Source organism: Heptranchias perlo, chromosome 18 (assembly GCF_035084215.1).
Source record: "Heptranchias perlo isolate sHepPer1 chromosome 18, sHepPer1.hap1, whole genome shotgun sequence".
NCBI classification, from domain to species: Eukaryota; Metazoa; Chordata; class Chondrichthyes; order Hexanchiformes; family Hexanchidae; genus Heptranchias; species Heptranchias perlo.
In genome coordinates this window covers 2654781-2682016 of record NC_090342.1, presented here as the reverse complement: position 1 = coordinate 2682016, position 27236 = coordinate 2654781, and the positions used below count along the sequence as shown (strand labels likewise).

Genomic DNA, 27236 nt, shown 5'->3' with positions numbered 1-27236 from the left:
GGCACTGGAGAAGGTGCAAAAAAGATTTACGAGGATGATACCAGAACTGAGAGGTTATCTCGAGAAAAGAGAAGGCTGAGGGGTGACCTGATAGAGGTCTTTAAGATTATGAAGGGGTTCGATAGAGTAAACGTAGAGAAGATGTTTCCATTTGTGGGGGAGACCAGAACTAGGGGTCATAAATATAAAATAATCTTAATAAATCCAGTAGGAGATTCAGGAGAAACTTATTTACCCAGAGACTGGAACTCGGTACCATATCTTTAGAGGGAAAAGTGGAGATAGTGAAAAGGGAAAATATTTGAAGCAGAGGAAGATACAGAGCTAAGGGGAGAGCACAGTGAAGAGGAACTGATCTTGAATTGTTCTAGCAAAGAGGTGGTACAGATAAAATGGGTCGATTTATCGTTTCATCCGAAAGACGGCACCTCCGACAGTGCAGCGCTCCCTCAGTACTGCACTGGGAGTGTCAGCCTGGATCATGTGCTCAAGTCCCTGGAGTGGGGCTTGAACCCACAATCTTCTGACTCAGAGACATCCAACATCCTCCTGATGGTCCCATTTATGTTGGTGGTCCAGGAGGTACCCCTGTTCTGACCGGGCAGCCTCGATCGACCATACGCTGTGTTTCTCTTATGATTGGGAGTACAGGGGCTCTCAATATATGGGGGGGCTCCACCACCCCCCAACCCCCAATCCTGACAACAATGGCCATGATTGGGGCAGATTGAGGTTCCGCTCCCCCCATAGGTCGTTGCGGGTATTCCCATGCAAGGCGGGGACACACCATATCCAGTCCCGGCCTAGTTTCCGGGCATTCCGATGGACTCCCAACGAAGCTACGGCAGGAGTGTGCCCCAATGGTCATCGAATTTTAAGGACTAAGGAGATTTAAACTCAACTTTGGCAGAAGGGCAAAATGTGCAGTAGTAGATTGGCTGCTTGTTAGCCCCCACCTTAAAAACCTGCTCCCTCCCCCACCTTAAACATTCACTCCCTTCACCACCGGCGCACAGTGGCTGCAGTGTGTACCATCCACAGGATGCACTGCAGCAACTCGCCAAGGCTTCTTCGACAGCACCTCCCAAACCCGCGACCTCTACCACCTAGAAGGACAAGAGCAGCAGGTACATGGGAACAACATCACTTGCACGTTCCCCTCCAAGTCACACACCATCCCGACTTGGAAATATATCACCGTTCCTTCATCGTCGCTGGGTCAAAATCCTGGAACTCCCTTCCTAACAGCACTGTGGGAGAACCTTCACCACACGGACTGCAGCGGTTCAAGAAGGCGGCTCACCACCACCTTCTCAAGGGCAATTAGGGATGGGCAATAAATGCCGGCCTCGCCAGCGACGCCCACATCCTGAGAATGAATTTAAATTAATGAGTCAGTGAAAAGGAAAATTGGGTGTTAAAATAACGGAGGGTTGATCCACCAACTACCGTTATACCCCACCTGTTCCGTCCCCCCCCCGTTTCCCCCCCATCCACCCCCCACCCACCCGTTTCCTCCCCCCATCCACCCCAAGCTGGTTTGAAACCCCTTTACCTTTTAAAATTGACAAATATTGTCCAAAATTATGAAACCGACACTAAATGCTAATGAACTCACCGGTGATTTGCTTCTTTGTCTCGACGTCCTTAGTTTGCCCCAACAGTTCCAACAGTTTAAGGAGTCCGTTATGTTCCTTCACTTCCATCTTGCTATCGTTCTCCTCATACACGCCATTCCGGATTGCCCCACAGGCTGCCCTTTGAACTTCCACATCCTCATGGTTCAGAAGTGTGAGAAGTTTCCCAATTCCATCCAAAACGTAAAGCTGTGTAAAATTGACATTCTTGAAGTATTCAGAAGTAAGACACACAATATTACAGACAAAGCACAACAACCACAACTTGCATTTATATAGTGCCTTTAACATCAAAAAACGTGCCAAGGTGTTTCGCAGAGGCGTAATCGGAGAAAATTTGACACCGAGCCACATAAGGAGATATTAGGCCAGATGAACCACCTTCAGCTGCTTCATCAATGACCTTCCCTCCATCATAAGGTCAGAAATGGGGATGTTCGCTGATGACTGCACAGTGTTCAGTTCCATTTGCGACCCCTCAGATAATGAAGCAGTCCGAGCCCGCATGCAGCAAGATCTGGACAACATCCAGGCTTGGGCTCATAAGTGGCAAGTAACATTCGGGCCAGATAAGTGTCAGGCAATGACCATCTCTAACAAGAGAGAGTCTAACCACCTCCCCTTGACAATCAACGGCATTACCATCGCCGAATCCCCCACCATCAACATCCTGGGGGTCACCATTGACCAGAAACTTAACTGGACCAGCCACATAAATACTGTGGCTACAAGAGCAGGTCAGAGACTGGGTATTCTGCGGCGAGTGACTCACCTCCTGACTCCACAAAGCCTTTCCACCATCTACAAGGCACAAGTCAGGAGTGTGATGGAATACTCTCCACTTGCCTGGATGAGTGCAGCTCCAACAACACTCAAGAAGCTCGACACCATCCAGGACAAAGCAGCCCGCTTGATTGGCACCCCATCCACCACCCTAAACATTCACTCCCTTCACCACCGGCGCACTGTGGCTGCAGTGTGCACCATCCACAGGATGCACTGCAGCAATTCGCCAAGGCTTCTTCGACAGCACCTCCCAAACCCGTGACCTCTACCATCTAGAAGGACCTGGGCAGCAGGCGCATTGGAACAACACCACCTGCACGTTCCCCTCCAAGTCACACACCATCCTGACTAGGAAATATATCACCGTTCCTACATTGTGGCTGGGTAAAAATCCTGGAACTCCCTTCCTAACAGCACTGTGGGAGAACCTTCACCACACGGACTGCAGCGGTTCAAGAAGGCGGCTCACCACCACCTTCTCAAGGGCAATTAGGGATGGGCAATAAATGCCGGCCTTGGCAGTGATGCCCACATCCCATGAACGAATAAAAAAAAAATGACCAAAAGCTTGGTCAAAGAGGTAGGTTTTAAGGAGTAACTTAAAGGAGGAGAGAGAGGGAGAGGTTTAGTGAGGCAATTCCAGAACTTAAGTCCTAGGCAGCTGAAGGCGGAGCCCCTCTCTACCCCTCTCTCTACCCCTCTCTCTACCCCTCTCTCTACCCCTCTCTCTACCCCTCTCTCTACCCCTCTCTCTACCCCTCTCTCTACCCCTCTCTCTACCCCTCTCTCTACCCCTCTCTCTACCCCTCTCTCCTCTTTTAGGAGCCTCCTTAAAACCTAGCTGTTTGTCCAAGCTTTTGGTCACCCGTCCTAATATCTACTTTGGCTCGGTGTCAAATTTTATCTGATTACACTCCTGTGAAGCGCTGTGGGGATGTTTTACTACGTTAAAGGCACTGTATAAATACAACTTGTTGTTGTATCCCTATTTTAAAAAAAAAAATCCCAGAAGCTGAAAAAAAAAATCTTGTCTTAAGTGCAGTTTAGAGATTTCAGTTTTTGGAGACCTGAATACCAGCTGGATACCCGAGCACCTCGCAGATTTCCCATTTTAAAAAGTGAGAAAAAAAAGGACATCTGAAGTCAGTTAAAATCACATTTCACTTCTAGAATTTCAAAGGAAAATAGGGAATTTTCTGTGAAGCTGTTCTCTCGGGTTAGATGCCAGCGTAGGTTGGAGATTGGGACTATAAAACTTCACGGTACAATCCTCTGACCCACGCTCTCCTCCAGCGAGCCTGCCCACCCCTGGTCTGGCCTTGCTATAGTTCGTCATGATTTCAGGTAGAGGCCAACAGAAAATAATAATTTTTATCATTTGTTCACAGGATGTGGGCGTCGCTGGCAAGGCCGGCATTTATTGCCCATCCCTAGTTGCCCCGAGAAGGGGGCGGTGGGCCTTCTCCTTCAGGAATTGTATTTAGAAGGGAGCTCTTGTATTTCTATCGTGCCTTTCACGGCCTCAGGACGTCCCAAAGCGTTTTACAAAAATACTTTTTGAAGTGTAGTCACTGTTGCAATGTAGGAAACGCGGCAGCCAATTTGCGCACAGCAAGATCCCACAAACAACAATGAGATAAATAACAGGATAATCTGGTTTTTTTTAGTGATGCTGGTTGAAGGATAAATATTGGCCAGGACACCGGGGAGAACTCCCCTGCTCTTCTTCGAAATAGTGCCCATCGGATCTTTTACGTCCACCTGAGGGGGCAGACGGGGTCTTGGCTTAACGTCTCATCTGAAAGACGGGTGACAACTGGGTGACCTGCCAGGCCACTTCAGTGCATCAACTGCATAATGTGGGACTGGAGTCACCTATAGGCCGGGCCAGTGTACGGGTGAATATTAAAAAAAAAATTGTGTGGAAAAGAAACATTTGAAAACAAACCAACTGGTCAGACAGAGAATGTAAACTCCTTGTAAAAGCAAGACCACGCCTAATTGGTTCAGCCCGTTCGAACTCCATAAAACTCTCCTCTTTACTTTAAAAGGTGACGCCCGAGTTACCTCTCTCTTTGCATCAGGTCTTTCGAAACATTCGTGTTGGATGAAATTCGCCCCGTACAGCACATAGTCCACGTCATCGTGTGACAGGGCGGCGACCGCAGTATCCATTGCCCACTCGCCATCGTCATCCTCACACGCACTGATACAAAACAGAGGCACCTACATTAGATCTGCCCCCCTGCACCAACACCAAACGTTTAATGTCATTAAGGTGAAATATTAGACTGAAATCTTTAATGACCAATAGCAATAGTATCTCCAACAACAGTCCACTCTGGAAAAATACTTTTAAATGATCCTACAGACTGGGACTCTGCTCTCTCAGTAACTAAGCGACTGTACGTAGATGTAAGTTGTTGTTGATGATGATGTATTAATATAAGAGGTGATTTTGCGATCAGACGCCCCAATTTTGTTTGGAACTCTCTTCCACAAAAGGCAATTGATACGAGCTCAATTGCTAAATTTAAATCTGAGATAGATAGCTTTTTCGCAACCAAAGGTATTAAGGGATATGGGCCAAAGGCAGGTATATGGAGTTAGATCACAGATCAGCCATGATCTTATCAAATGGCGGAGCAGGCACGAGGGGCTGAATGGCCTACTCCTGTTCCTATATTCCTAATTTGTGGAGGTGGTCCCAGAGAGAGCAGGTCACGGTTCTCCGATTTCTCAACCTGTGCTCTCTGGGGTCACATCTCCACATTGGGATTACACAGAAATACACAGAAGTTACAACACAAACAACAACTTGCATTTATATAGTGCCTTTAGTGTAGTAATAAACTTCCCAAGGAGCGTAATCAGACAGAAATTGACACCGAACAACATAAAGAGATGTTAGGACTGGTGACCAAAAGCTTGATCCAAGAGGTAGGTTTTAAGGAGTGACTTAAAGGAGGAGAGAGAGGCGGAGAGGTTTAGGGAGGGAATTCCAGAGCTTAGGGCCCAGGCAGCTGAAGGCACGGCCGCCAATGGTGGAGCGATGGGAATTGGGGATACTCAAGAGACCAGAATTAGAGGAGCGCAGAGATCTCGGAGGTTGTAGGGCTGGAGGAGGTTACAGAGATAGGGAGGGGCGAGGCCATGGAGAGATTTGGACACAAGGCCCAACCAGTCCATGTCTGTGTCTTCCCTCTGCACGAGCAAATATTTCTGATCACATTTACCCACCCCTGTTCCCATATCCCTTCAAACCCTTTTCCTGCATCCACCTCTCCAATCTAATCCTGAATGTTGACATAGTTTCTGCCTCGACCACTAACCCTGAAAATTAATTCCACAGCCTCACAACTCTATGTGTGAAGATGTTTCTCCTGCCCTCTGTTCTAAATCTCTTACATTTAATCTTATATCTCTGGCCCCCTCGTCCTTTACCCTTCAACTACCGGAAACAGTCTCCTTCTATCTAACCTGTCCCATCCTTTCATCACTTAAAAAAAACGCTATCATATCGCCCCATGATGCGCATTGCTCAGATGAGAAAAGACACAACTTTTCATTTCTTTCTTCATATTTGTATTTCCTTAATTATTTAGTTGGGCCAGATTTTCGTGTTTAGTGATAAAGTATGACCTGGGTAGACTCCACTTGGGAAACTCAGGCAAGTGGGCGGCATGTTTGAATCACCATTGAGTAATTTAATATTTATTTATTCATTCTGGGGATGTGGGCGTCGCTGGCAAGGCCGGCATTTATTGCCCATCCCTAGTTACCCTGAGAAGGTGATAATACAACTGGGGGGCTCGCTGGGCCACTTCAGAAGACAGTTAAGAGTCATAGAGTCATAGAGTCATAGAGTTATACAGCACGGATAGAGGCCCTTCGGCCCATCGTGTCCGCGCCGGCCATCAAGCCCTGTCTACTCTAATCCCATATTCCAGCATTTGGTCCGTAGCCTTGTATGCTATGGCATTTCAAGTGCTCATCCAAATGCTTCTTGAATGTTGTGAGGGTTCCTGCCTCCACAACCCTTTCAGGCAGTGAGTTCCAGACTCCAACCACCCTCTGGGTGAAAAAGTTCTTTCTCAAATCCCCTCTAAACCTCCCGCCTTTTACCTTGAATCTATGTCCCCTTGTTATAGAACCCTCAACGAAGGGACAAAGCTCCTTAGTATCCATCCTATCTGTGCCCCTCATAATTTTGTACACCTCAATCATGTCCCCACTCAGCCTCCTCTGCTCCAAGGAAAACAAACCCAATCTTCCCAGTCTCTCTTCATAGCTGAAGCGCTCCAGCCCTGGTAACATCCTGGTGAATCTCCTCTGCACCCTCTCCAAAGCGATCACATCCTTCCTGTAGTGTGGCGACCAGAACTGCACACAGTACTCCAGCTGTGGCCTAACCAGTGTTTTATACAGCTCCATCATAACCTCCTTGCTCTTATATTCTATGCCTCGGCTAATAAAGGCAAGTATCCCATATGCCTTCTTTACCACCTTATCTACCTGTTCCGCCGCCTTCAGGGATCTGTGAACTTGCACACCAAGATCCCTCTGACCCTCTGTCTTGCCTAGGGTCCTCCCATTCATTGTGTATTCCCTTGCCTTGTTAGTCCCTCCAAAGTGCATCACCTCGCACTTTTCCGGGTTAAATTCCATTTGCCACTGTTCCGCCCATCTGACCAACCCATCTATATCGTCCTGCAGACTGAGGCTATCCTCCTCGCTATTTACCACCCTACCAATTTTTGTATCATCAGCGAACTTACTGATCATAGTCAACCTACTGATCCAAGTCAACCTACATTGGTGTGGGACTGGAGTCACATATAGGCCCAGGCCGGGTAAGGACGGCAGGTTTCCTTCCCCAAAGGGACGTCAGTGGGCAATCCGACAGCTTCATGGTCACTTTTACTGATACCGGGTTTCATTTCCGGATTTTTTAAACTGAATTTAGGTTCGATAGGGTAGACGCAGAGATGTTTCCAATTGTGGGGGAGACCAGAACTAGAGGCCATAAATATAAGATAGTCACTAATAAATCCAATAGGGAATTCATGAGAAACTTCTTTACCCAGAGAGCGGTGAGAATGTGGAACTCGCTCCCACAGGGAGTAGTTGAGGTGAATAGTGTAGATACATTTAAGGGGAAGCTGGGTAAACACATGAGGGAGAAAGGAATAGAAGGATATGCTGATAGGGTGAGATGAAATAGGGAGGGAGGAGGCTCGTGTGGAGCATAAACACCGGCATGGACCAGTTGGGCCGAATGGCCTGTTTCTGTGCTGTAGATTCTATGTAATTCATAGAATGATACAGCACAGGAGGCCATTCAGCCTATCGTGCTTGTGCCGGCTCTTTGAAAGAGCGGCTTCAATTAGTTCCACACCCCTGCCCTTTCCCCATAGATCCCCAATTTTTCCCCTTCAAGTATTTGTCCAATTCCCTTTTGAAAGTTATTATTGAATCTGCTTCCATCACCCTTTCGGGCAGCACATTCCAGATCATAAAAACTCACTGCGTAAAAAAATATTCTCCTCCTCTCGTCCTCTGGTTCTTTTTGAAAACCTTTACTAAATCTCCCCTTAACCTTCTCTGCTCCAAGGAGAACAATCTCAGCTTCTCGAGTCTCCCCACACATCTGAAGTCCCTCATCTGTGGTATCATTCCAGTATCATATCTCCCATTTAGATTCAGGAATAAGAATTACAGTATTCAAAAACACAAGACAAATCAGTCGGAAATCTTCCCTCCAAAATTGGTACCCAAAATAACCCACGCTGCTTCAGATATCCTAATTTAGCAGGAAATATTATAGTGAGTACCAGCAGGTAGCTAAAATAGTCTTACTTGTTTGTTTTCTCTGTCATCACTAACACTAATTAAGACTTTACCTTTCAGAAAGGTTTGAAGACGCTCCTTGCATTTCATAGTTTTCTTGGTAGGCCGATGTCTGATATCTGGCCTGAGCCTGGGCCTGGGCCTCGGCCTGAACCTGAGCCTGGGCCTCGGCCTGAACCTGAGCCTGGGCCTCGGCCTCAGCGTCCACTGTCGAACTTTCCACTGCCAAGGTCTCCTGAGTGACTGCAGTGTTGCTGGCATGAGAATAATTAGTCTGGTAAGATGTTTGGTTCCAATTGTATCTGTTTACCACTTGGGCCTGTTTCTTGTGAGAAGCGCCACGGTAACTTAGAGAGCTTGCCTCTGGCTGCTGACCCAGCGCCCTGACTTGGTTTCTCTCGTAGATTCTTGACATGCTTTGACTGAGGCCAGGGCGGAGGTTTACGCCGGGGTAGGTGGTAAAACCCTCGACAAAAACGCTGTCCGGCGATTGGGGCTCTCTGCTCAAGGTGACACGCTTCTGGGATCTCTGACAAGAAACCCTGTTGACGAGAGTCGGCCGGAGAGTGGGGACGACTTCCGATTGAGCGTATCTCAAGCTATTGCACAAACTGGGCCTTGCACTGATGAGACGTCCGCCCCTACGCATCTCGCTGTAGTTGACTCGTCGACCGTAGCTCATTGCAGGGTCTCTTCCTGTGGGTCCCCTTCCCGAATACGTCGAGTCCATCCGGAGGCGGGCGCGGACCAACACCGGGCTGCTATCCGGGGAAATCTCTATCCTACGAATTGGTTTAATTGTTTGGCTCTGCAAACCTTCAGATATGAATCGACTTGTCCCCGACGAATACAGTGCTGCTCCATTTCTTAATTCTTGATTCATTCTGTAACTCACTGGCTTCAAGCTCTGTCAAAGAAAAAGGAACCACAATTTAGTAACACATAGAAACACAGGACATAGGAACATTGGAACAGGAGTAGGCCATTCAGCCCCTCGAGCCTGTTCTGTCATTCAACAAGATCATGGCTGATCTGTATCCTATCTCCATCCACCCACCTTGGCTCCATATCCCTTAATACCCTTGGTTAGCAAAAATCTATCGATCTCCGATTTAAAATTATTAATTGAGCTAGCACCTACTGCTTCTTGTGGGAGAGAGTTCCACACTTCTACCACCCTTTGCGTGAAGAAATGTTTCCTGACTTCTCTCCTGAATGGCCTGACTCTGATTTTTAGGTTATGTCCCCTTGTCCGAGACTCCCCCGCCAGCGGGAAAAGTTTCTCTCCATCCACCCTATCAATTCCTTTCAAAATCCTAAAAACCTCGATCAAATCACCTCTTAACCCTCTATATTCCAGGGAATACACACCTAGTTTATGTAATCTCTCCTCATATTTTAACCCTTGGAGCCCTAAGACAATTTACAGGTGGGCTAAAATCACAAAAGTACGTACAGGTGAGGGAGGATATTTGGAAATTCATTCCATAGAAACCTACAACCTCCAGCTGAAAGGATGGGAGTCAGAGGGGGGAGATTTTTTGTAGGATTTTATGGAATGACTCCAAACATTTTGGCTTCTACTCCCCTCCCCACAGCCCATCACAGGTACTTAATTGGCTGTAAAGCACTTTGGGACGTCCTGAGGTCCTGCAGGCCACTATAGGAGTGCCAATTCTTTCTTTCTTCCTCCTTGCTTTGACAGAGCGGTGAGTCCAGGGTGGACAGTCCGTTCAGTAGCTGTCAAAATGGCTTTGGGGTCCTCTCTAAGGGACTGGACCCCGATTTATGGGGAGACTGAATGAGTCAAGCGGGCACCTCAACAGCTCAGGTAAACACCGAAGTAACAATGGCCTCGGGGAGGGTTTTAATCCCAGTTCCGCCCGGCAAGGAGGGGGAATTAAAACCCTCCCTGTTGTTTTGCGTGTATAAGATAAATATAGCAAGCAAACTAAAACGAAACTCTCTGTGCAAATATTTTCTGTCGTTCTTTGTGACTGGGAGCTCAGCCTACACCAAACATGTGACACTGGCAGCTTGTCAAAAGTCTAGATTGAAACTGCGAGCAAAGTTCAGGCAAACTCTTCTCTCAAGCTTTCTGTTACATCTGGAAGCTCTCACAGACACACCAATGACACGCACAAACTGAAAGGGACTGTGTATGGACGTGTTAGCAAAATTAAATCCCATGGGATTAAAGGGACAGTGGCAGCTTGGATATAAAATTGGCTAAGGGTCAGAAAACAGAGAGTAGTGGTGAACGGTTGTTTTTCAGACTGGAGGGAAGTATATAGTGGTGTTCCCCAGGGGTCAGTATTAGGACCACTGCTCTTTTTAATATATATTAATGACCTGGACTTGGGTACAGAGGGTGTAATTTCAAAGTTTACACCTGACGCAAAACTCAGAAATATAGTAAACAATGTGGAGGAGAGTAACAGACTTCAGGAGGACAAAGAGAGACTGGGGAAATGAGCAGACACATGAAAGATGAAATTTAACGCAGAGAAATGTGAAGTGATGCATTTTGGTAGGAAGAATGAGGAGAGGCAATATAAACTAAATGGTACAATTTTAAAGGGGGTGCAGGAACAGAGAGACCTGGGGGTGTATGTACACAAATCTTTGAAGGTGGCAGGACACGTTGAAAAGGCTGTTAAAAAAGCATACGGGATCCTGTGCTTTATTAATAGAGACGTAGAGTACAAAAGCAAGGAAGTTATGCTAAATTTTTATAAAATTGGTTAGACCGCAGCTAGAGTATTGTGTCTAATTCTGGGCACCGCACTTTAGGAAGGATGTCAAGGTCTTAGAGAGGGTGCAGAGGAGATTTACTAGAATGGTTCCAGGGGTGAGAGACTTCAGACATGTGGAGAGACTGGAGAAGCTGGGATTGTTCTCCTTAGAGCAGAGAAGGTTAAGGGGAGATTTAATCGAGGTGTTCAAAATCATAAAGGGTTTTGATAGAATAAATAAGGAGAAACTGTTTCCAGTGGCAGGAGGGTCGGTAACCAGAGGTCACAGATTTAAGGTAATTGGCAAAAGAACCAGAGGGGAGATGAGGAGAATTTTTTTTTTAAACGCAGTGAGTTGTTATGATCTGGAATGCGCTGCCTGAAAGGGCGGTGGAAGCAGATTCAATAATAACTTTCAAAAGAGAATTGAATAAATACTTGAAGGAGAAAGATTTGCAGGGCTATGGGGAACGAGCAGGGGACTGCGACTAATTGGATAGCTCTTTCAAAGCGCTGGCACAGGCACGATGGGCCGAATGGACACCTCCTGTGCTGTGCCTACTATGATACTATGGCTCCCCGTCAGAAAGCCAAAGGCTTATTGCAAATGTGTCTTTGATTTGTATCAAATTAATGATGGCTCACTTGTGTGTTTCAGTGTGTTAAATAATCGTCCTCGGGGTTAGTGCAGTGTTAAAACAGGTTGACTCAGTATTCAGGTACATACATGTAGAAAGTACACACAGTGCTAATGTTTTAGCAATCCACTGTCCGTAAGCGAATAAATCAGATATTAGATTACAATCTGATGGAGTCCTTTCACCCAGTAAAGACCAGAGCTCGGTAAAAGACACTAATCTCTCTTAAAAGGGGTGACTCTGTGATTCAATGTCCCAAGGTGGATTTACGCAGGGGTCTATGGGGTCCCCATGCCCAGGGGTCCGGTGCAAACATGGAGCCCCCAGTAAAACTTACCATAATGCAGAAAATTCGGGTACAACTAACTGCTGGATCGAAATATTGTAGCATTTAAAAATACTTACATAGAATTTACAGCACAGAAACAGGCCATTCGGCCCAACAGGTCTATGCTGGTGTTTATGCTCCACACGAGCCTCCTCCCTCCCTACTTCATCTCACCCTGTCAACGTATCCTTCTATTCCTTTCTCCCTCTGTCAAAAGGGACTGAGGCACAGGGAACTAAGGGATTTAAAGGGTTGAATTATGAGGACAGGTTGCATAAACTAGGTTTGTATTCCCTTGAGTTTAGAAGATTAAGGGGTGATCTAATCGAGGGGTTTAAGGTAATTAAAGGATTTGATAGGGTAGATAGAGAGAAACTATTTCCTCTGGAGGGGGGAGTCCAGAACAAGAGGGCATAACCTTAAAATTAGAGCCAGGCCGTTCAGGGGTGATGTCAGGAAGCACTTCTTCACACAAAGGGGAGTGGAAATCTGGAACTCTCTCCCCCAATGGGAAGATGCAAATTCAATTGGAGCTTTCAAGGCTGAGATCGATAGATTTTTGTTGGGTGAGGGGATCAAGGGAGACGGAGCAAAGTGGGGGGGGTAAATGGAGTTGAGATACAGATCAGCCCTGATCTAATTGATTGGCGAATCAGGCTCAAGGTGCTGAATGGCCTCCTCCTGTTCCTATGGTCCTATGTTGTTCCTCATCCACTAGGACGATGATGAAGAGCAGGATGATGAAGACCAGGTCATTCAAGAGTCCCTGGAGTATGACGCTGCCCCACATCTCTTGCCCCTACACCCTTTATGTCACTTGCTGCGTAATTTGCTTTGTCATTCCCACTCACCGGCTCAGATACTGTCACCCCGGGGTGGGGGGGGGGGGAACCAGATAACGTTAGTGAGGGAGTGCCACTGCGTGAGTCACAGAGCACAAGCCGGCAGAGGAGCGGGGAGTAGGTGAGGATGCGCCACCTTCTAAACGGAGGCCGAGGAGAGAGCTCCCTAAGTCACGACTTTGTGCAGGCTTTGAGGTCAATCTACAAGGTTGTGCGGCAGCTAATAGGTATGAGTCTAGAGTCTACAGCTCTCATTTGTGCCACAATAGGACGGTGAAAGCCGATTCAACAGTAACTTTCAAAAGGGAACTGGACAAATACTTGAAAGGGAGAAATTTGCAGGGCTATGGGAAAAGAGCAGGGGGAGGTACTGGAAAGGCTGGCTGTACTTAGTAGATAAGTCACCCGGTCTGGATGGGATGCATCCTAGGTTACTGAGGGAAGGAAGGGTGGAAATCTTCCAAACATCCTTAGATACAAGGGTGCTGCTAGAGGACTGGAGAATTGCAAATGTTACACCCTTGTTCAAAAAAGGGTGTAAGGATAAACCCAGCAACTATAGGCCGGTCAGTTTGAATTCAGTGGTGGGGAAACTTTTAGAAATAATAATCTGGTACAGAATTAGCAGTCACTTGGACAAGTGTGGATTGATTAGGGAAAGCCAGCACGGATTTGTTAAAGGCAAATTGTGTTTAACTAACTTGATAGAGTTTTTTGATGAGGTAACTGAGAGGGTAGATGAGGGCAATGCAGGTGATGTGGTGAATATGGACTTTGAAAAGGTGTTCGATAAAGTGCCACATTATAGGCTTATCATCAAGATTGAAGCCCATGGAATAAAAGGGGCAGTGGCAGCATGGATACAGAATTGGTTAAGTGACAGGCAGCAGAGAGTAGTGGTGAATGGTTGTTTTTCGGACTGGAGGGAGGTGTACAGTGGTGTTCCCCAGGGGTCAGTGCTGGGACCACTGCTTTTCTTGATATATATTAATGACTTGGACTTGGGTGTACAGGACACAATTTCAAAATTTGCAGATGACACAAAACTTGGAAGGGTAGTGAACAGTGAGGAGGATAGTGATAGACTTCAAGAGGATATAGACAGGCTGTTGGCATGGGCAGACACACGGCAGATGAATGATACATTTTGGTAGGAAGAACGAAGAGAAGCAATATAAACCAGAGGGCACAACTCTAAAAGGGGTACAGGAACAGAGAGATCTGGGGGTATATGTGCACAAATCATTGAAGGTCTCAGGGCAGGTTGAGAAAGTGGTTAAAAAAGCATACGGGGTCTTGGGCTTTATAAACAGAGGCATAGAGTACAAAAGCAAGGAAGTCATGATGAACCTTTTTCAAAACACTGGTTCCCACAACTGAAGTATTGTGTCCAGTTCTGGGCACCGTACTTTAAGAAAGATGTGAAGGCCTTAGAAAGGGTGCAGAAAAGATTTACTAGAATGATTCCAGGGATGAGGGACTTTGGTTATGTGGATAGGCTGGAGAAGCTGGGATTGTTCTCCTTGGAACAGAGACAGTTGAGAGGAGATTTGATAGAGGTATTCAAAATCATGAAGGATCTAGACAGAGTAGATAGAGAGAAACTGATCCCATTGGCGGAAGGGTCAAGAACAAGAGGGTATAGATTTAAGATGATTGGCAAAAGAACCAAAGGTGACATGAGGAAAAACTTTTTTTTTAACACAGCGAGTGGTTAGGATCTGGAATGCACTGCCCGAGGGGTTGGTGGAGGCAGATTCAATTGTGGATTTCAAAAGGGAACTGGATAAGTACTTGAAAGGAAAAAATTTGCAGGGCTACGGGGATAGGGCAGGGGAGTGGGACTAGCTGGATTGTTCTTGCATAGAGCCGGCAGGGACTCAATGGGCTGAACGGCCTCCTTCCGTGCTGTAACCTTTCTATGATTCTGTGAATTGGAAGGCTCTTTAAAAGAGCCGGCACAGGCACGATGGACTGAATGGCCTTCTTCTGTGCTGTAAGATCCTATGATTCTAATTTTGTCCCATTATGGCCAGAAGTGAACCAATTTAATCAGCTGAGGCATCCATGGTAAGGGTCAGTAACTGCGCTCCGCATCCCAAACTAGCTACGAGCAACACGTGGGAGGGCAACTAGTCTTTATTAACCAATTGAAGATGTGGGAGTTAACAGAACATATTGAAACCGGACTGTCCATTCACCAATGACATACCTTAGGATAACCGTACCGCGGCCTTGGCAGAGGCATGGTGGGATATTCAAATGGAACCACTGTCATGCAGCTAAGATAGTCTGGAGCACTGATAGTCCGTTGCACATCACCTGAAAATAAAATGGTACTCTTACCAATTCTGTCACAATATCACGCAGACCACACGCAGGCTGTAAACCCAAACGTGCTACAAATGCAACTGGCAAAATAAAGCCATGGAGTTTAAACCATGCAGTGGGAGGGAGCAGTGATTTTACACACAACAACAACAACTTGCATTTATATAGCGCCTTTAACGTAGTAAAACGTCCCAAGGCGCTTCACAGGAGCGATTATCAAACAAAATTTGACACTGAACCACATAAGGAGATATTAGGACAGGTGACCAAAAGCTTGATCAAACAGGTAGGTTTCAAGGAGCGTCTTAAAGGAGGAGAGAGAGAGACGGAGAGGTTTAGGGAGGGAATTCCAGAGCTTAGGCCCTAGGCAGCTGAAGGCACGGCCGCCAATGGTGGAGCGATGGAAATCGGGGATGCGCAAGAGGCCAGAATTGGAGGAGCGCAGAGATCTCGGAGGGTTGTAGGGCTGGAGGAGGTTACAGAGATGGGGGGGTGGAGCGAGGCCATGGAGGGTTCATAACAAGGTATAGCCCACTGCCTTCCTGTTTCAAAACATTATTAAAAGATGAAGTAACGGAGAGGGTTGATGAAGCTGGTGCAGTAGATGTTGTGTATATGGACATTTGATAAAGTACCACATAACAGACTTATTCAGAAAATAGAAGCACATGGGATTAAAGGCACGGTGGTAACTTCGGTACGTAATTGGCTAAGGGATTGGAGGCAGAGAGTAGTGGTGAGTGGATGGAGAGAAGTATGCAGTGGGGCCCCCCAGGGGTCGGTGTTAGGACCATTGCTTGTTATATATAAATGACCTGGACTTGGATTATAGGGAGCACAATTTCGAAGTTTGCGGATGATACAAAACTTGGCAACGTAGGAACTTTCAATAGACTATTGGACATGTACTTGAAGAGGATTAATTTGCAGGGTTATAGGGAAAAGCTGGGATATGGGACTAAATTGGACAGCTCCTTCAAAGAGCCGGCACAGGCACAACGGGCTGAATGGCCTCTTTCTGAGTGTAAGATTCTATGATTCCCCGGGTACACTTTTCCATGGTACAAAACGGGGAATTGTTCACTTTTAACGGTTTTCCGAAAGCTTTTTCTTACTCAATAACATCATCTTGGAGTCAGAAGGTAGTGGGTTCGAGCCCCACTCCAGAAACTTGAGCACATAATCTTAGCTGACATTTCAGTGCAGTACTGAGGAAGTGCTGCACTGTCGGAGATGCCGTCTTTCGGAGATTTTTCATGTATCGACACTGTTGCAATGTAGGAAAGACGGCAACTAACTTGTGCACAGCAAGGTTCCACAAACAGCGATGAGTTAATGTTTTTAGATGTTGGTTGACGGATAAACATTGGCCCAGGGCACCGGGGAAAGCTCCCATGTTCTTCTTCAAAATAGTGCCCTGGGATCTTTTACCCACTGAAATATCAGCCAAGCTTATGTGCTCAAGTCTCTGGAGTCCACCTGAGAGAGCAGATGGGGGTCTCGGTTTAATGTCTCATCCAAAAGACGGCACCTCCGACAGAGCAGCACTCCCTCAGTACTGCACTGAAAGTGTCAGCCTGGATTTTGTGCTCAAGTCTCTGGAGTGGGACTTGAACCCACAACCTTCTGACTCAGAGGCGAGAGAGAACTACCCACTGAGCCACGGCTAACACCATTAAAATGAGAGCATTGCCACAGGGGATCTCCAAAGGCAGGGCGGTGCCTATCTCACCCCAAAATCTGCTGGTGTGGGGGAGGGAGGATTAAAGTTTACAGATAATAACAGAATTGCTTCACTATGTTCAGAGCAACTATGGGAAGGGACCCGGTCCCTGAATTTCCACTGCGGGATACCAGCATGCAAAAACTAGTTTGACTGAAATCCCTCTCTATTTCACCAGGTTTTATCCAGTTTATACCAAACAGGTTAGTCTCTAAAATAATGGCGGGAAGAATTTAAGACAAATGCATCAAGAGATCAGACACTAATAACCCAGAGTGTTATTTCAGGGGCCTTAAAGTTGGGATCAGCAAGAGTTTGGAGGTTGTGGGGGGAGGCGGTGGGGAGTTGATGATACAATGGGACAGATCTTGCTGGAAGAATAACAGTGTGCTAATGACGCAGGCCATTATTAACGTGGAAATCGGCCAGCGAGTTCAGGGGATGAAGAGATACGCCATGAGTTGTTAATCTCCAGAACTTGCCGGTCGATTTACCCAACTCCACCGACTGCTTCGCACAAACGGTATCTCGTCCTCAGCCTCCCCGTTATTTTTAAGAACTTGCTGGATTTGTACATTAATTGCCCATTAAACTCGCCACAGAAAGTTAAGTCTGGTAATTAACAGTGTGAGTACCATTTTAACAACGTGATAATTGTTAATACAATGCCAATCAACCTCTTCAGCCCAGAAATGGAACAATTTAAACTGTGGAATCTCATTCCTGCAGGTAGTTCATTGTTGTTGCAGATTTTAAGAATGTCAAATTTTAGTTTTTTTTTTACTTTTCCTTTCTGCCTCTTTTTTCTCTCTCTCTCTTAATCCAATCTTTCTTTCCTTCTCCTTATTTCTCTTTCTGTTCCTGATTTGACTCTAATTCACCCGATTTCCTTCTCCGCCGTTCCTCTGTCTCTTCCTCAATCCTTAAATCTCATTGTTTCAGGAGACAGACCGTTGGTCCCGTCGTTCACTAAGGTCCCGTTGCCTCACTGCCCCGTTATCAGCTCGCACTTCCAGCAAGTCAGGGCACCAAAAAAAATTTCGAGCTGAAGGGTGAGGGAAAAAAGTCTAACCAATGGGGCACGTCGCGAGATGGCCCACTCCAGCCAATAATCAGACACGGAGTCTGGGTGGAGGGGGACGATTGGGGAGAGTCCGTGATACAATAATCAGACACGGACTCTGGGTGGAGAGGGACGATTGGGGCAGGGGGTGTCCTGATACAATGATCAGACATGGACGCGTGCAATTAATATTCAGAATCTGTTCAGCGCCACGGTGCATGTAATGATGATTGCTGTCTGTTACGACTCAGTGCTAATTTGCCTCTGCTGCAAATGATCGGAGTCTCCACTTACTTCATACCCTTCTAGTGACAAAACCTTCTCTGGTAAAGATCCACATTAATGACTGGAGTTTCTGATGTGCCTCAGGCCCATCTCCTTTCACCGGGGAGTTATCACCAGCCCCTATTTCACAACACAATAACAGTGACAACAGCGCCTTTAATGCAGAAAAAACATCCCCCAGGCCCTTCACAGAGGCGTGAAGTTATAAATGGATGCTGAGCCAAAGGATGACCAAAACCTTGTCCAAAGAGGTGGATGTTAAAGAGAGTCACTGTAGAGGAGAGGGATGCGGAGAGGAGGATGGATTTAGAAAGGGAATTCCAGCTTATCTCAATAGCAGGGGCGCTACGTATGCAATTGCACTGTGCCTGTGGGTCTGATGCGGGTAATGTCAGTTCAGGTTCCAACCAGGCAGAGGCTGCTTGACATGGCTTGACATGTGACTCACTGAAGGTTTAACTGTTTAGGAAACGGCTGTCTGCAAAACGTTCTAAATTTAAATGTTTGTAGAGCAGAAAGAGGGTAATCGCCACTCTCTAAACATTTGAATTAAAGTTAGGTCTGTTTACAAAGTGTCCCGAGTCCAACGGAGCCCCCAAAATGTTTTACAAACCACCAGACTCTGAGACTGCCCACTCTGAGTGGGGGGGGAGGGGAGGTCTCGCTGCACTGTCCCTCCAGAGTCAAGTTTTGTCCTGACTCTGAATTTTTAGCGTCAGTGTGAATCCAAAATCTAACTCCTTACTTAGGAGTGATAATTCTGGTTCAGACAATGCCACTCTCCTCACTCATGCCACCAATTTATACAATCTCTGTGGCAGGTGTTGTTTCTCACAGAAAGGGCCTATAGATTTAGGCCTCTACTTCCTTCTATGCTTCACGGGCTGTTACCATTGGAGATGCCTATCTCAGGCTCACAACTCATCATCCTCATTCCTACCATTGGGCTGCCTTACTGAGGAAGGTCTCTTTACCCGTTGGCCAATTCCCACCAGAATCTCTCGCCGAAAGCCTTGTGGATTGTTCCATCCACGGCCTTGCACACCTTACATTATAACCTCCTTTTACTTTTAATAATGGACGAGGTGAAGGAAGGCACGTTTCCCATCGTCATACCTCTCATCATTACTGACCAACCAAGCTTTGACTGCACCTTACCTCTGGGGTCACTTTGCTGAATCAAGGCTTTTCACAAGGAGCACCTTGGGACATTTTGCTACGTTAAGGAGATTATTTAAGTTCAAGTTGTTGTTGTTGGACATTGTTAAGCTGGACATTGTTTCACCCACAGAATCCTCACATAGATGGTCACCTCAGCCTAGACTTTGCCTTCCAGTGTTGGCCAGCCATTTCCTTCTTGATGTTTTTCCGGATATCTGGAACTCTATCCTTAAGTCTTCACCGCTCCCCGTAGTTTAGGAATTATTGGTTTCCACTTGACGCTGACAGCGTTCTCTTTGATCCCTTCCAGATTTTATAAACTGAATTCAAATTCTCAAACTGCCCACGGTGAACTCACGTTCTCCGGATTGTCAGTCCAGACTTTGGGATTACTAGTGCGGTAGATGACCAGCACACTACCGTAGCCGTGACCCTCATTCAAGTCCGATCTCTGGGGAGTGGGCAGGTGTCCCAGATCTAGGTAGGTTTGGAGGGGCACTCAACACAGTGAAAAGTCCCACTGTTTGCAACGGGGCGTCAATGAGACGTCCCCTCAACTGGTGACCCTCAGACAGAAAGAAAAGTAAGAACTTGCATTTATACAGCGCCTTTCATGACCTCAGGACGTCCCAAAGCGCTTTACAGTCAATGATGTATTTTTGAAGTGCAGTCACTGTTGTAATGTAGGAAATTTGTGGCAGCCAATTTGTGCACAGCAAGATCCCACAAACAGCAATGTGGTAATGACCAGATCATCTGTTTCAGTGATGTTAGTTGAGGGATAATTATTGGCCCAGGACACCTGGGAGAACTCCCCTGCTCTTCTTCGAAATAGTGGCCGTGGGATCTATCACGTCACTTGAGAGGGCAGACGGGACCTCGGTTTAACGTCTCATCCGCAAAAGGCCCAACGAGGAGGGAGATCTTAATTCAACATCTCCACACTGGCAAAAAAAAAATTGTCCTTAAAAACATTAAAAAGTAAATCCACAAGAGGCACTCCCTCGAGTCGTTCCTTACCCTTTGATTGCAAACAAAACACAGGCGGCATATTTTGACAGCCTGTGTTTCCACCACATTCATTACCAATATGCCTACGGCTTACAGACATACAGCATCTGACCTTCAGGAACTATTGACATTATGGGAGAGATTCTCTTGTTCCTGCACCTGGGGAATAGAGGACAATTGGCTGGGGAACAATCCCTCCCCGATCAGGAGCCTCCCCAATCATCTGTCCATTTGAATTAAAATGGACCAGGCTCCCAGGCAATCTGACGCATCCAGGTACTGGAAAATCTCGCTCGATAAGCGCGGTCTCCTGAGAGATCCAGACACAGTGACCTACAAGTAGCTGGGGGGGGAGCCATCTATCCGCAGTATTCCCTTCGGCCCATCGAGCCCACCTATCCACGGTATTCCTTTCGGCCCATCGAGCCCACCTATCCACGGTATTCCCTTCGGCCCATCGAGCCCACCTATCCACGGTATTCCCTTCGGCCCATCGAGCCCACCTATCCACGGTATTCCCTTCGGCCCATCGAGCCCACCTATCCACGGTATTCCCTTCGGCCCATCAAGCCCACCTATCCACGGTATTCCCTTCGGCCCATCGAGCCCACCGATCCATGGTATTCCCTTCGGCCCGTCGAGCCCACCGATCCACGGTATTCCCTTCGGCCCATCGAGCCCACCTATCCACTGTATTCCCTTCGGCCCATCGAGCCCACCTATCCACGGCATTCCCTTCGGCCCATCGAGCCCACCTATCCACTGTATTCCCTTCGGCCCATCGAGCCCACCTATTCACTGTATTCCCTTAGGCCCATCGAGCCCACCTATCCATGGTATTCCCTTTGGCCCATCGAGCCCACCTATCCACGATATTCCCTAGATGCGTTTCTAGTAATCCTGAATCTCTGCCTAGTTCCTTCTTGAAACCTATTAACATTTCTTGTTCCACTAATAATCTGTTCCTCCTTCATTTCCTATTTTCTTTTGTTGTCCTTAATTTGTAAATATGACCTTCTGTACAAGGCTGAAAAGCTAACTTGAATCCCATTTTTCTTGGAACCTTTCTTAAACACTCTAAAGGGTGCAAATACTCCTCTCCCCCTATCTGGACCTCCCCTCCCACAGGTACCTGGACCCCCTCCCACAGGTACCTGGACCCCCTCCCACAGGTACCTGGACCCCCTCCCACAGGTACCTGGACCCCCTCCTCTCCTCCCACAGGTACCTGGACCCCCTCCCCTCCTCCCACAGGTACCTGGACCCCCTCCCCTCCTCCCACAGGTACCCGGACCCCCCTCCCCTCCCCTCCCACAGGTACCCGGACCCCCCTCCCCTCCCCTCCCACAGGTACCCGGACCCCCCTCCCCTCCCCTCCCACAGGTACCTGGACCCCCCCTCCCCTCCCCTCCCACAGGTACCTGGACCCCCCCTCCCCTCCCCTCCCACAGGTACCCGGACCCCCCCTCCCCTCCCACAGGTACCCGGACCCCCCCTCCCCTCCCCTCCCACAGGTACCCGGACCCCCCTCCCCTCCCCTCCCCTCCCCTCCCACAGGTACCCGGACCCCCCCCCCTCTCCCCCTGACTCACCCGCCGAGGGTTTCCTGCTCTTGCGGGCCATGCTGAGACTGACTTGCTGGCGGAGCCGGTGGTTTTTCTGCTCCTCCGGGCGGAGGCAGAGTTTGAGGCTGGCGTCGGACGGCACGGCCAGGCTGGAGTCGAGGCCGGGCTGCGGGTCCCGGGACATCACGGTGCGGATAAAACCCTCGGGGCTCGTTGCCATTTCGGCGCCTCCACGGAGCGGAGCGGAGCGAGTGAGTGAGCGGAGGGCCGGGATCCGCGGGAGGTGTGTCTGAGGATCGGATCAGACTGAACACTCCCAGCACCCGGGGCTTCCGCAAGAAAATCCAGCACCAGGTCCTCCCCTGCATTGCAAACCTCCCTCCGACATTCAGTGAGGGAGAGGGCGGAGGAGGCAGAGTCAGTAATAACTTTCAAAAGGGAAATTGGATAAATGGGAGGAGGCCATTCAGCCCCTCATTTGATAAGATCATGGGCTGATCTGTGATCTAACTCCACATACCTGCCTTTGGCCCATATCCCTTAATAACTTTTGGTTGCCAAAAAGCTATCTATCTCACATTTAAATTTAGCAATTGAGCTAGTGTCAATTGCCGTTTGCGGAAGAGAGTTCCAAACTTCTACCACCCTTTGTGTGTAGAAATGTTTTCTAATCTCGATCCTGAAAGGTCTGGCTCTAATTTTTAGACTGTGCCCCCTACTCCTAGAATCCCCAACCAGCGGAAATAGTTTCTCTCTACCCACCCTATCCGTTCCCCTTAATATCTTATAAACTTCGATCAGATCGCCCCTTAACCTTCAAAACTCTAGAGAATACAACCCCAATTTGTGTAATCTCTCCTCGTAACTTAACCCTTGAAGTCCGGGTATCATTCTAGTAAACCTACGCTGCACTCCCTTCAAGGCCAATATGTCCTTCCAAAGGTGCGGTGCCCAGAACTGCTCACAGTACTCCAGGTGCGGTCTAACCATGGTTTTGTATAGCTGCAGCATAACTTCTGCCCCCTTGTACTCTAGTCCGCTAGATATAAAGGCCAGCATTCCATTAGCCTTCTTGATTATTTTCTGCACCTGTTCATGACACTTCAATGATCTATGTACCGGAATCCCTAAGTCCCTTTGGACATCCACTGTTTTTAACTTTTTACCATTTAGAAAGTACCCCGTTCTATCCTTTTTTGATCCAACGTGGATGACCTCACATTTGTCTACATTGAATTCCATTTCCCACAGTTTTGCCCATTCACCTAATCTATCAATATCACTTTGTAATTTTATGTTTTTATCTACACTGCTTACAATGCCACCAAATACTTGAAGGGGAAAAAATTGCAGGGTTATGGGGAAAGGGAGGGGGAGTGGGAATAAGTGGGTAGATCTTTCACTGGCCTCCTCCTGCACTGGATGATTCTGTGCATTGAGTGAGGTTTGTCAACACACAGGAGCGATTATCGAACAGGACTTGACAGCGAGCCGCACAAGGAGATATTCGGACAGATTGTTAGGACAGATCAACTGTTACCCGATTGCACTTTACTCCGGCTGCTTGTTTTACATACATGGCATCGATTTATCGACACGCTAAAAGTGCTGTCTTTTTGGCTAATCTGGAGAGAGGTTAGCACACTGTAAACATCCAGGGAAACTCCCAGAGGGTATTGAATGAAATAAGCAGGCCCCTCAGTCCTGGGTAAGGTGTGTCTGCAGTCACAGTGTGGGTACAGGAATGTAAATAGACACTTAGGTTGAAATCAGAATTTAAAAACATATTCACTCCCGGGATGTGGGCGTCGCTGGTAAGGCCGGCATTTATTGCCCATCTAAATGTGAAGTGGCCGATTGAATACTCTGTCCGATGGATTTTAAAATACAGACATCGTGTGCAAGGTCAGAAATGGATTTATTTTCAAACTCGGAATCCTCCGAGATCTCTGCGCTCCTCCAATTCTGGCCTCTTGCGCATCCCCGATTTCCATCACTCCACCATTGGCGGCCGTGCCTTCAGCTGCCTGGGCCCTAAGCTCTGGAATTCCCTCCCTAAACCTCTCCGCCTCTCTCTCCTCCTGTAAGATGCTCCTTAAAACCTACCTCTTTGACCAAGCTTTTGGTCACCTGTCCTAATATTTCCTTATGTGGCTCGGTGTCAAATTTTGTTTGCTAATCGCTCCTGTGAAGCGCCTTGGGATGTTTTACTACGTTAAAGGCGCTATATAAATGCAAGTCGTTGTTGTTTTGCTCAGAGGTCAGTCTGACCGTTGGCTATAGGATAGATTTAGTTAACGGCATATTTGTTTCTGAAAAGGAGGAAAGAGCTACTGCATTCCTGTAGATGCTATTTTCACATGGTGGGTTAACGGCTGTGTAAAGATAACAACAATTTGCATTTAAATAGCGCCTTTAACATAGAAGAGACACCCTGAGGCACTTCACAGGAGCATAAGGTGGAAAAATGGATGCCGAGGCAAAGAAGGAGATATAAGGAGCGGTGACTAAAAGATTGGTCAAAGTCTTAAGGAGGTTCTTAAAGGAGGAGAGAGAGGGGGAGAGGTTTAGGGAGGGGAATTCCAGAGCTTAGGGCCCAGGCAGCTGAAGGCACGGCCGCCAATGGTGGAGCAAAGCAAGTGGGTGGTTCACAAGAGGCCAGAATTGGAGGAGAGCAGAGGTCTCGGAGGGTTATAGGGCTGGAGGAGGTTACAGAGATAGGGAGGGGGGCGAGGCCGTGGAGGGACTTGAAAATAAGGATGAGAATTTTAAATTGGAGGTGCTGCCGTACCGGGAGCCAATGTAGGTCAACGAGCACAGGAGCGATAGGTTGGCAGGACTTGGTGCGGGAAAGCATAGGGGCTGCAGGAATGGAGTACGAGTGTTTTGAGCATCTGTGTATGTATTTTGCTGGTCGGAAGTTCTATTCCACAATGTGCCTGAATCCATCGATTGGGTAAATATTAGAATGCAATGAGAAGACCTTTCCCACTTTAGAAATAAGGGTTTTAATCTCTCAGCTTTTTGTTTATTTTATGCTAATGGACCCATTTTTCCACTGGGTGCTTTTGTTCAATAGAATTTCATGAACACTGCTCACAGAAACCTGGCCAGTCCTGGTTTGACCACAGTGGTGCTTATTCTGTGCCTCTCAAGTGACTTAACGTCCACTTAATTAGTCAAGTAATACTAACCCAAAAGGAAGCTGTAGAGAGTTGAGGAGAGCAGTGTTTACACATCCTGACTCAGTAACACTGTCGTTTCCAGCTTTTTTTGAAAACTACTTTTGCAGATCTGCGGTGGTACAGTCAAACTATTGGCTTTTATGTGCGTAATTAACCACTGATTTTTGAAATCAGAACCGAAAATTAAACCACAAATCCCGTCGAGAATTTCCTCAGCTGTCCTCTAGGATTATTACACTACATGAAAGGTGAGGTTTACTCTCTTACTGCACCAATGTAATGCACAGTTGAACTGGTATCATAGAATCATAGAAAAGTTACAGCCGGAAGGAGGCCATTCGGCCCTTCACGTCCGTGCTGGCTCTATGCAAAAGCAATCCAGCTAGTCCCACTCCCCACCCTTTCCCTGTAGCCCTGAAAATGTTTTCCTTTCAAGTACTTATCCAGTTCCATTTGAAGGCCATGATTGAATCTGCCTCCGCCACCCCCTCGGGCAGTGCATTCCAGATCCTAACCACTCGGTGTGTAAAAAGGTTTATCCTCATGTCACCTTTGGTTCTTTTGCCAATCAAAATCTATGTCCTCTGGTTCTTGACCCTTCTGCCAATGGGAACAGTTTCTCTCCATCTATTCTGTCTAGACCCTTCATGATTTTGAATACCTCTATCAAATCTCCTCTCAACCTTCTCTGTTCCAAGGAGAACAACCCCAGCTTCTCCAGTCTATCCACGTAACTAAAGTCCCTCATCCCTGGAATAATTCTAGTAAATCTCTTCTGCACCCTCTCTAAGGCCTTCACATCTTTCCTAAAGTGCGGTGCCCAGAACTGAACACAATACTCCGAACCAGTGTTCATCATGACTTCCATACTTTTGTACTCTATGCCTCTATTTATAAAGCCCAGGACCCCGTATGCTTTTTTAACCGCTTTCTCAACCTGCCCTGCCACCTTCAATGATTTGTGTACATATACCCCCAGATCTCTTTGTTCCCGCACTCCTTTTAGAGTTGTGCCCTCTAGTTTATATTGCCTTTCTTCGTTCTTCCTACCGAAATGTATCACTTCACATTTTTTTGCATTAAATTTCATCTGCCACGTGTCCGCCCATGCCACCAGCCTGTCTACATCCTCTTGAAGTCTATCACTATCCTCCTCACTGTTCACGATACTTCCAAGTTTTGTGTCAAATGCAAATTTTGAAATTGTGCCCTGTACACCCAAGTCCAAGTCATTAATATATATCAAGAAAAGCAGTGGTCCCAGCACCGACCCCTGGGGAACACCACTGTACACCTCCCTCCAGTCCGAAAAACACCCGTTCACCACTACTCTCTGCTTCCTGTCCCTTAGACAATTCTGTATCCATGTTGCTACTGCCCCCTTTGTTCCATGGGCCGCAATCTTGATGATAAGCCTACCGTGCGGCACTTTATCAAACGCCTTTTGAAAGTCCATATACACCACATCAACTGCATTATGGGTACGGTAGCATAGTGGTTATGTTACTGGGCTAGTAATCCAGAGGCCTGGACTAAAATCCAGAGTCATGAGTTCAAATCCCGCCACGGCAGCTGGCGAATTTAAATTCAATTAATTAAATAAAATCTGGAATTAAAATACTAGTATCAGTAATGATGGCCATGAAACTACCGGATTGTCGTAAAAACCCATCTGGTTCACTAATGTCCTTTAGGGAAGGAAACCTGCCGCCCTTACCCGGTCTGGCCTATATGTGACTCCAGACCCACAGCAATGTGGTTGATTCTTAATTGCCCTCTGAAATGGCCTAACAAGCCACTCAGTTGTAAAATCTCGCTACGAAAAGTCATAATAAGAATAAAACTGGACGGACCACTAAGCACCGGACACGACAAAGGCAAAACACCAAGCCCAGTCGACCCTGCAAGGTCCTCCTTACTAACATCTGGGGACTTGTGCCAAAATTGGGAGAGCTGTCCCACAGACTAGTCAAGCAACAGCCTGACAGAGCCATACTCACAGAATCATACCTTTCAGCCAACGTCCCAGACTCTTCCATCACCATCCCTGGGTATGTCCTGTCCCACCGGCAGGACAGACCGACCAGAGGTGGCGG

General features: G+C 47.2%; 1 protein-coding gene across 2 annotated transcripts in view; it reads right to left on the bottom strand.

Annotated features, from left to right (window-relative positions):
• LOC137334499 (plakophilin-2-like) overlaps positions 1 to 27236 on the bottom strand; it is a 63468-nt gene that overhangs the window by 33050 nt on the left and 3182 nt on the right. The window contains exons 1-5 of one of the 2 annotated variants that reach the window (XM_067999211.1): positions 21983 to 22490; positions 15029 to 15138; positions 8327 to 9180; positions 4491 to 4629; positions 1619 to 1826 (exon numbers count right to left, since the gene is read on the bottom strand). In XM_067999211.1, the coding sequence (XP_067855312.1) occupies positions 1619 to 1826; positions 4491 to 4629; positions 8327 to 9180; positions 15029 to 15138; positions 21983 to 22175 (1504 nt within the window). In that variant the 5' untranslated portion in view covers positions 22176 to 22490. Of the gene's footprint in view, positions 1 to 1618; positions 1827 to 4490; positions 4630 to 8326; positions 9181 to 15028; positions 15139 to 21982; positions 22491 to 27236 lie in introns of those variants that run through there. The other variant, XM_067999212.1, reaches the window with a different exon arrangement.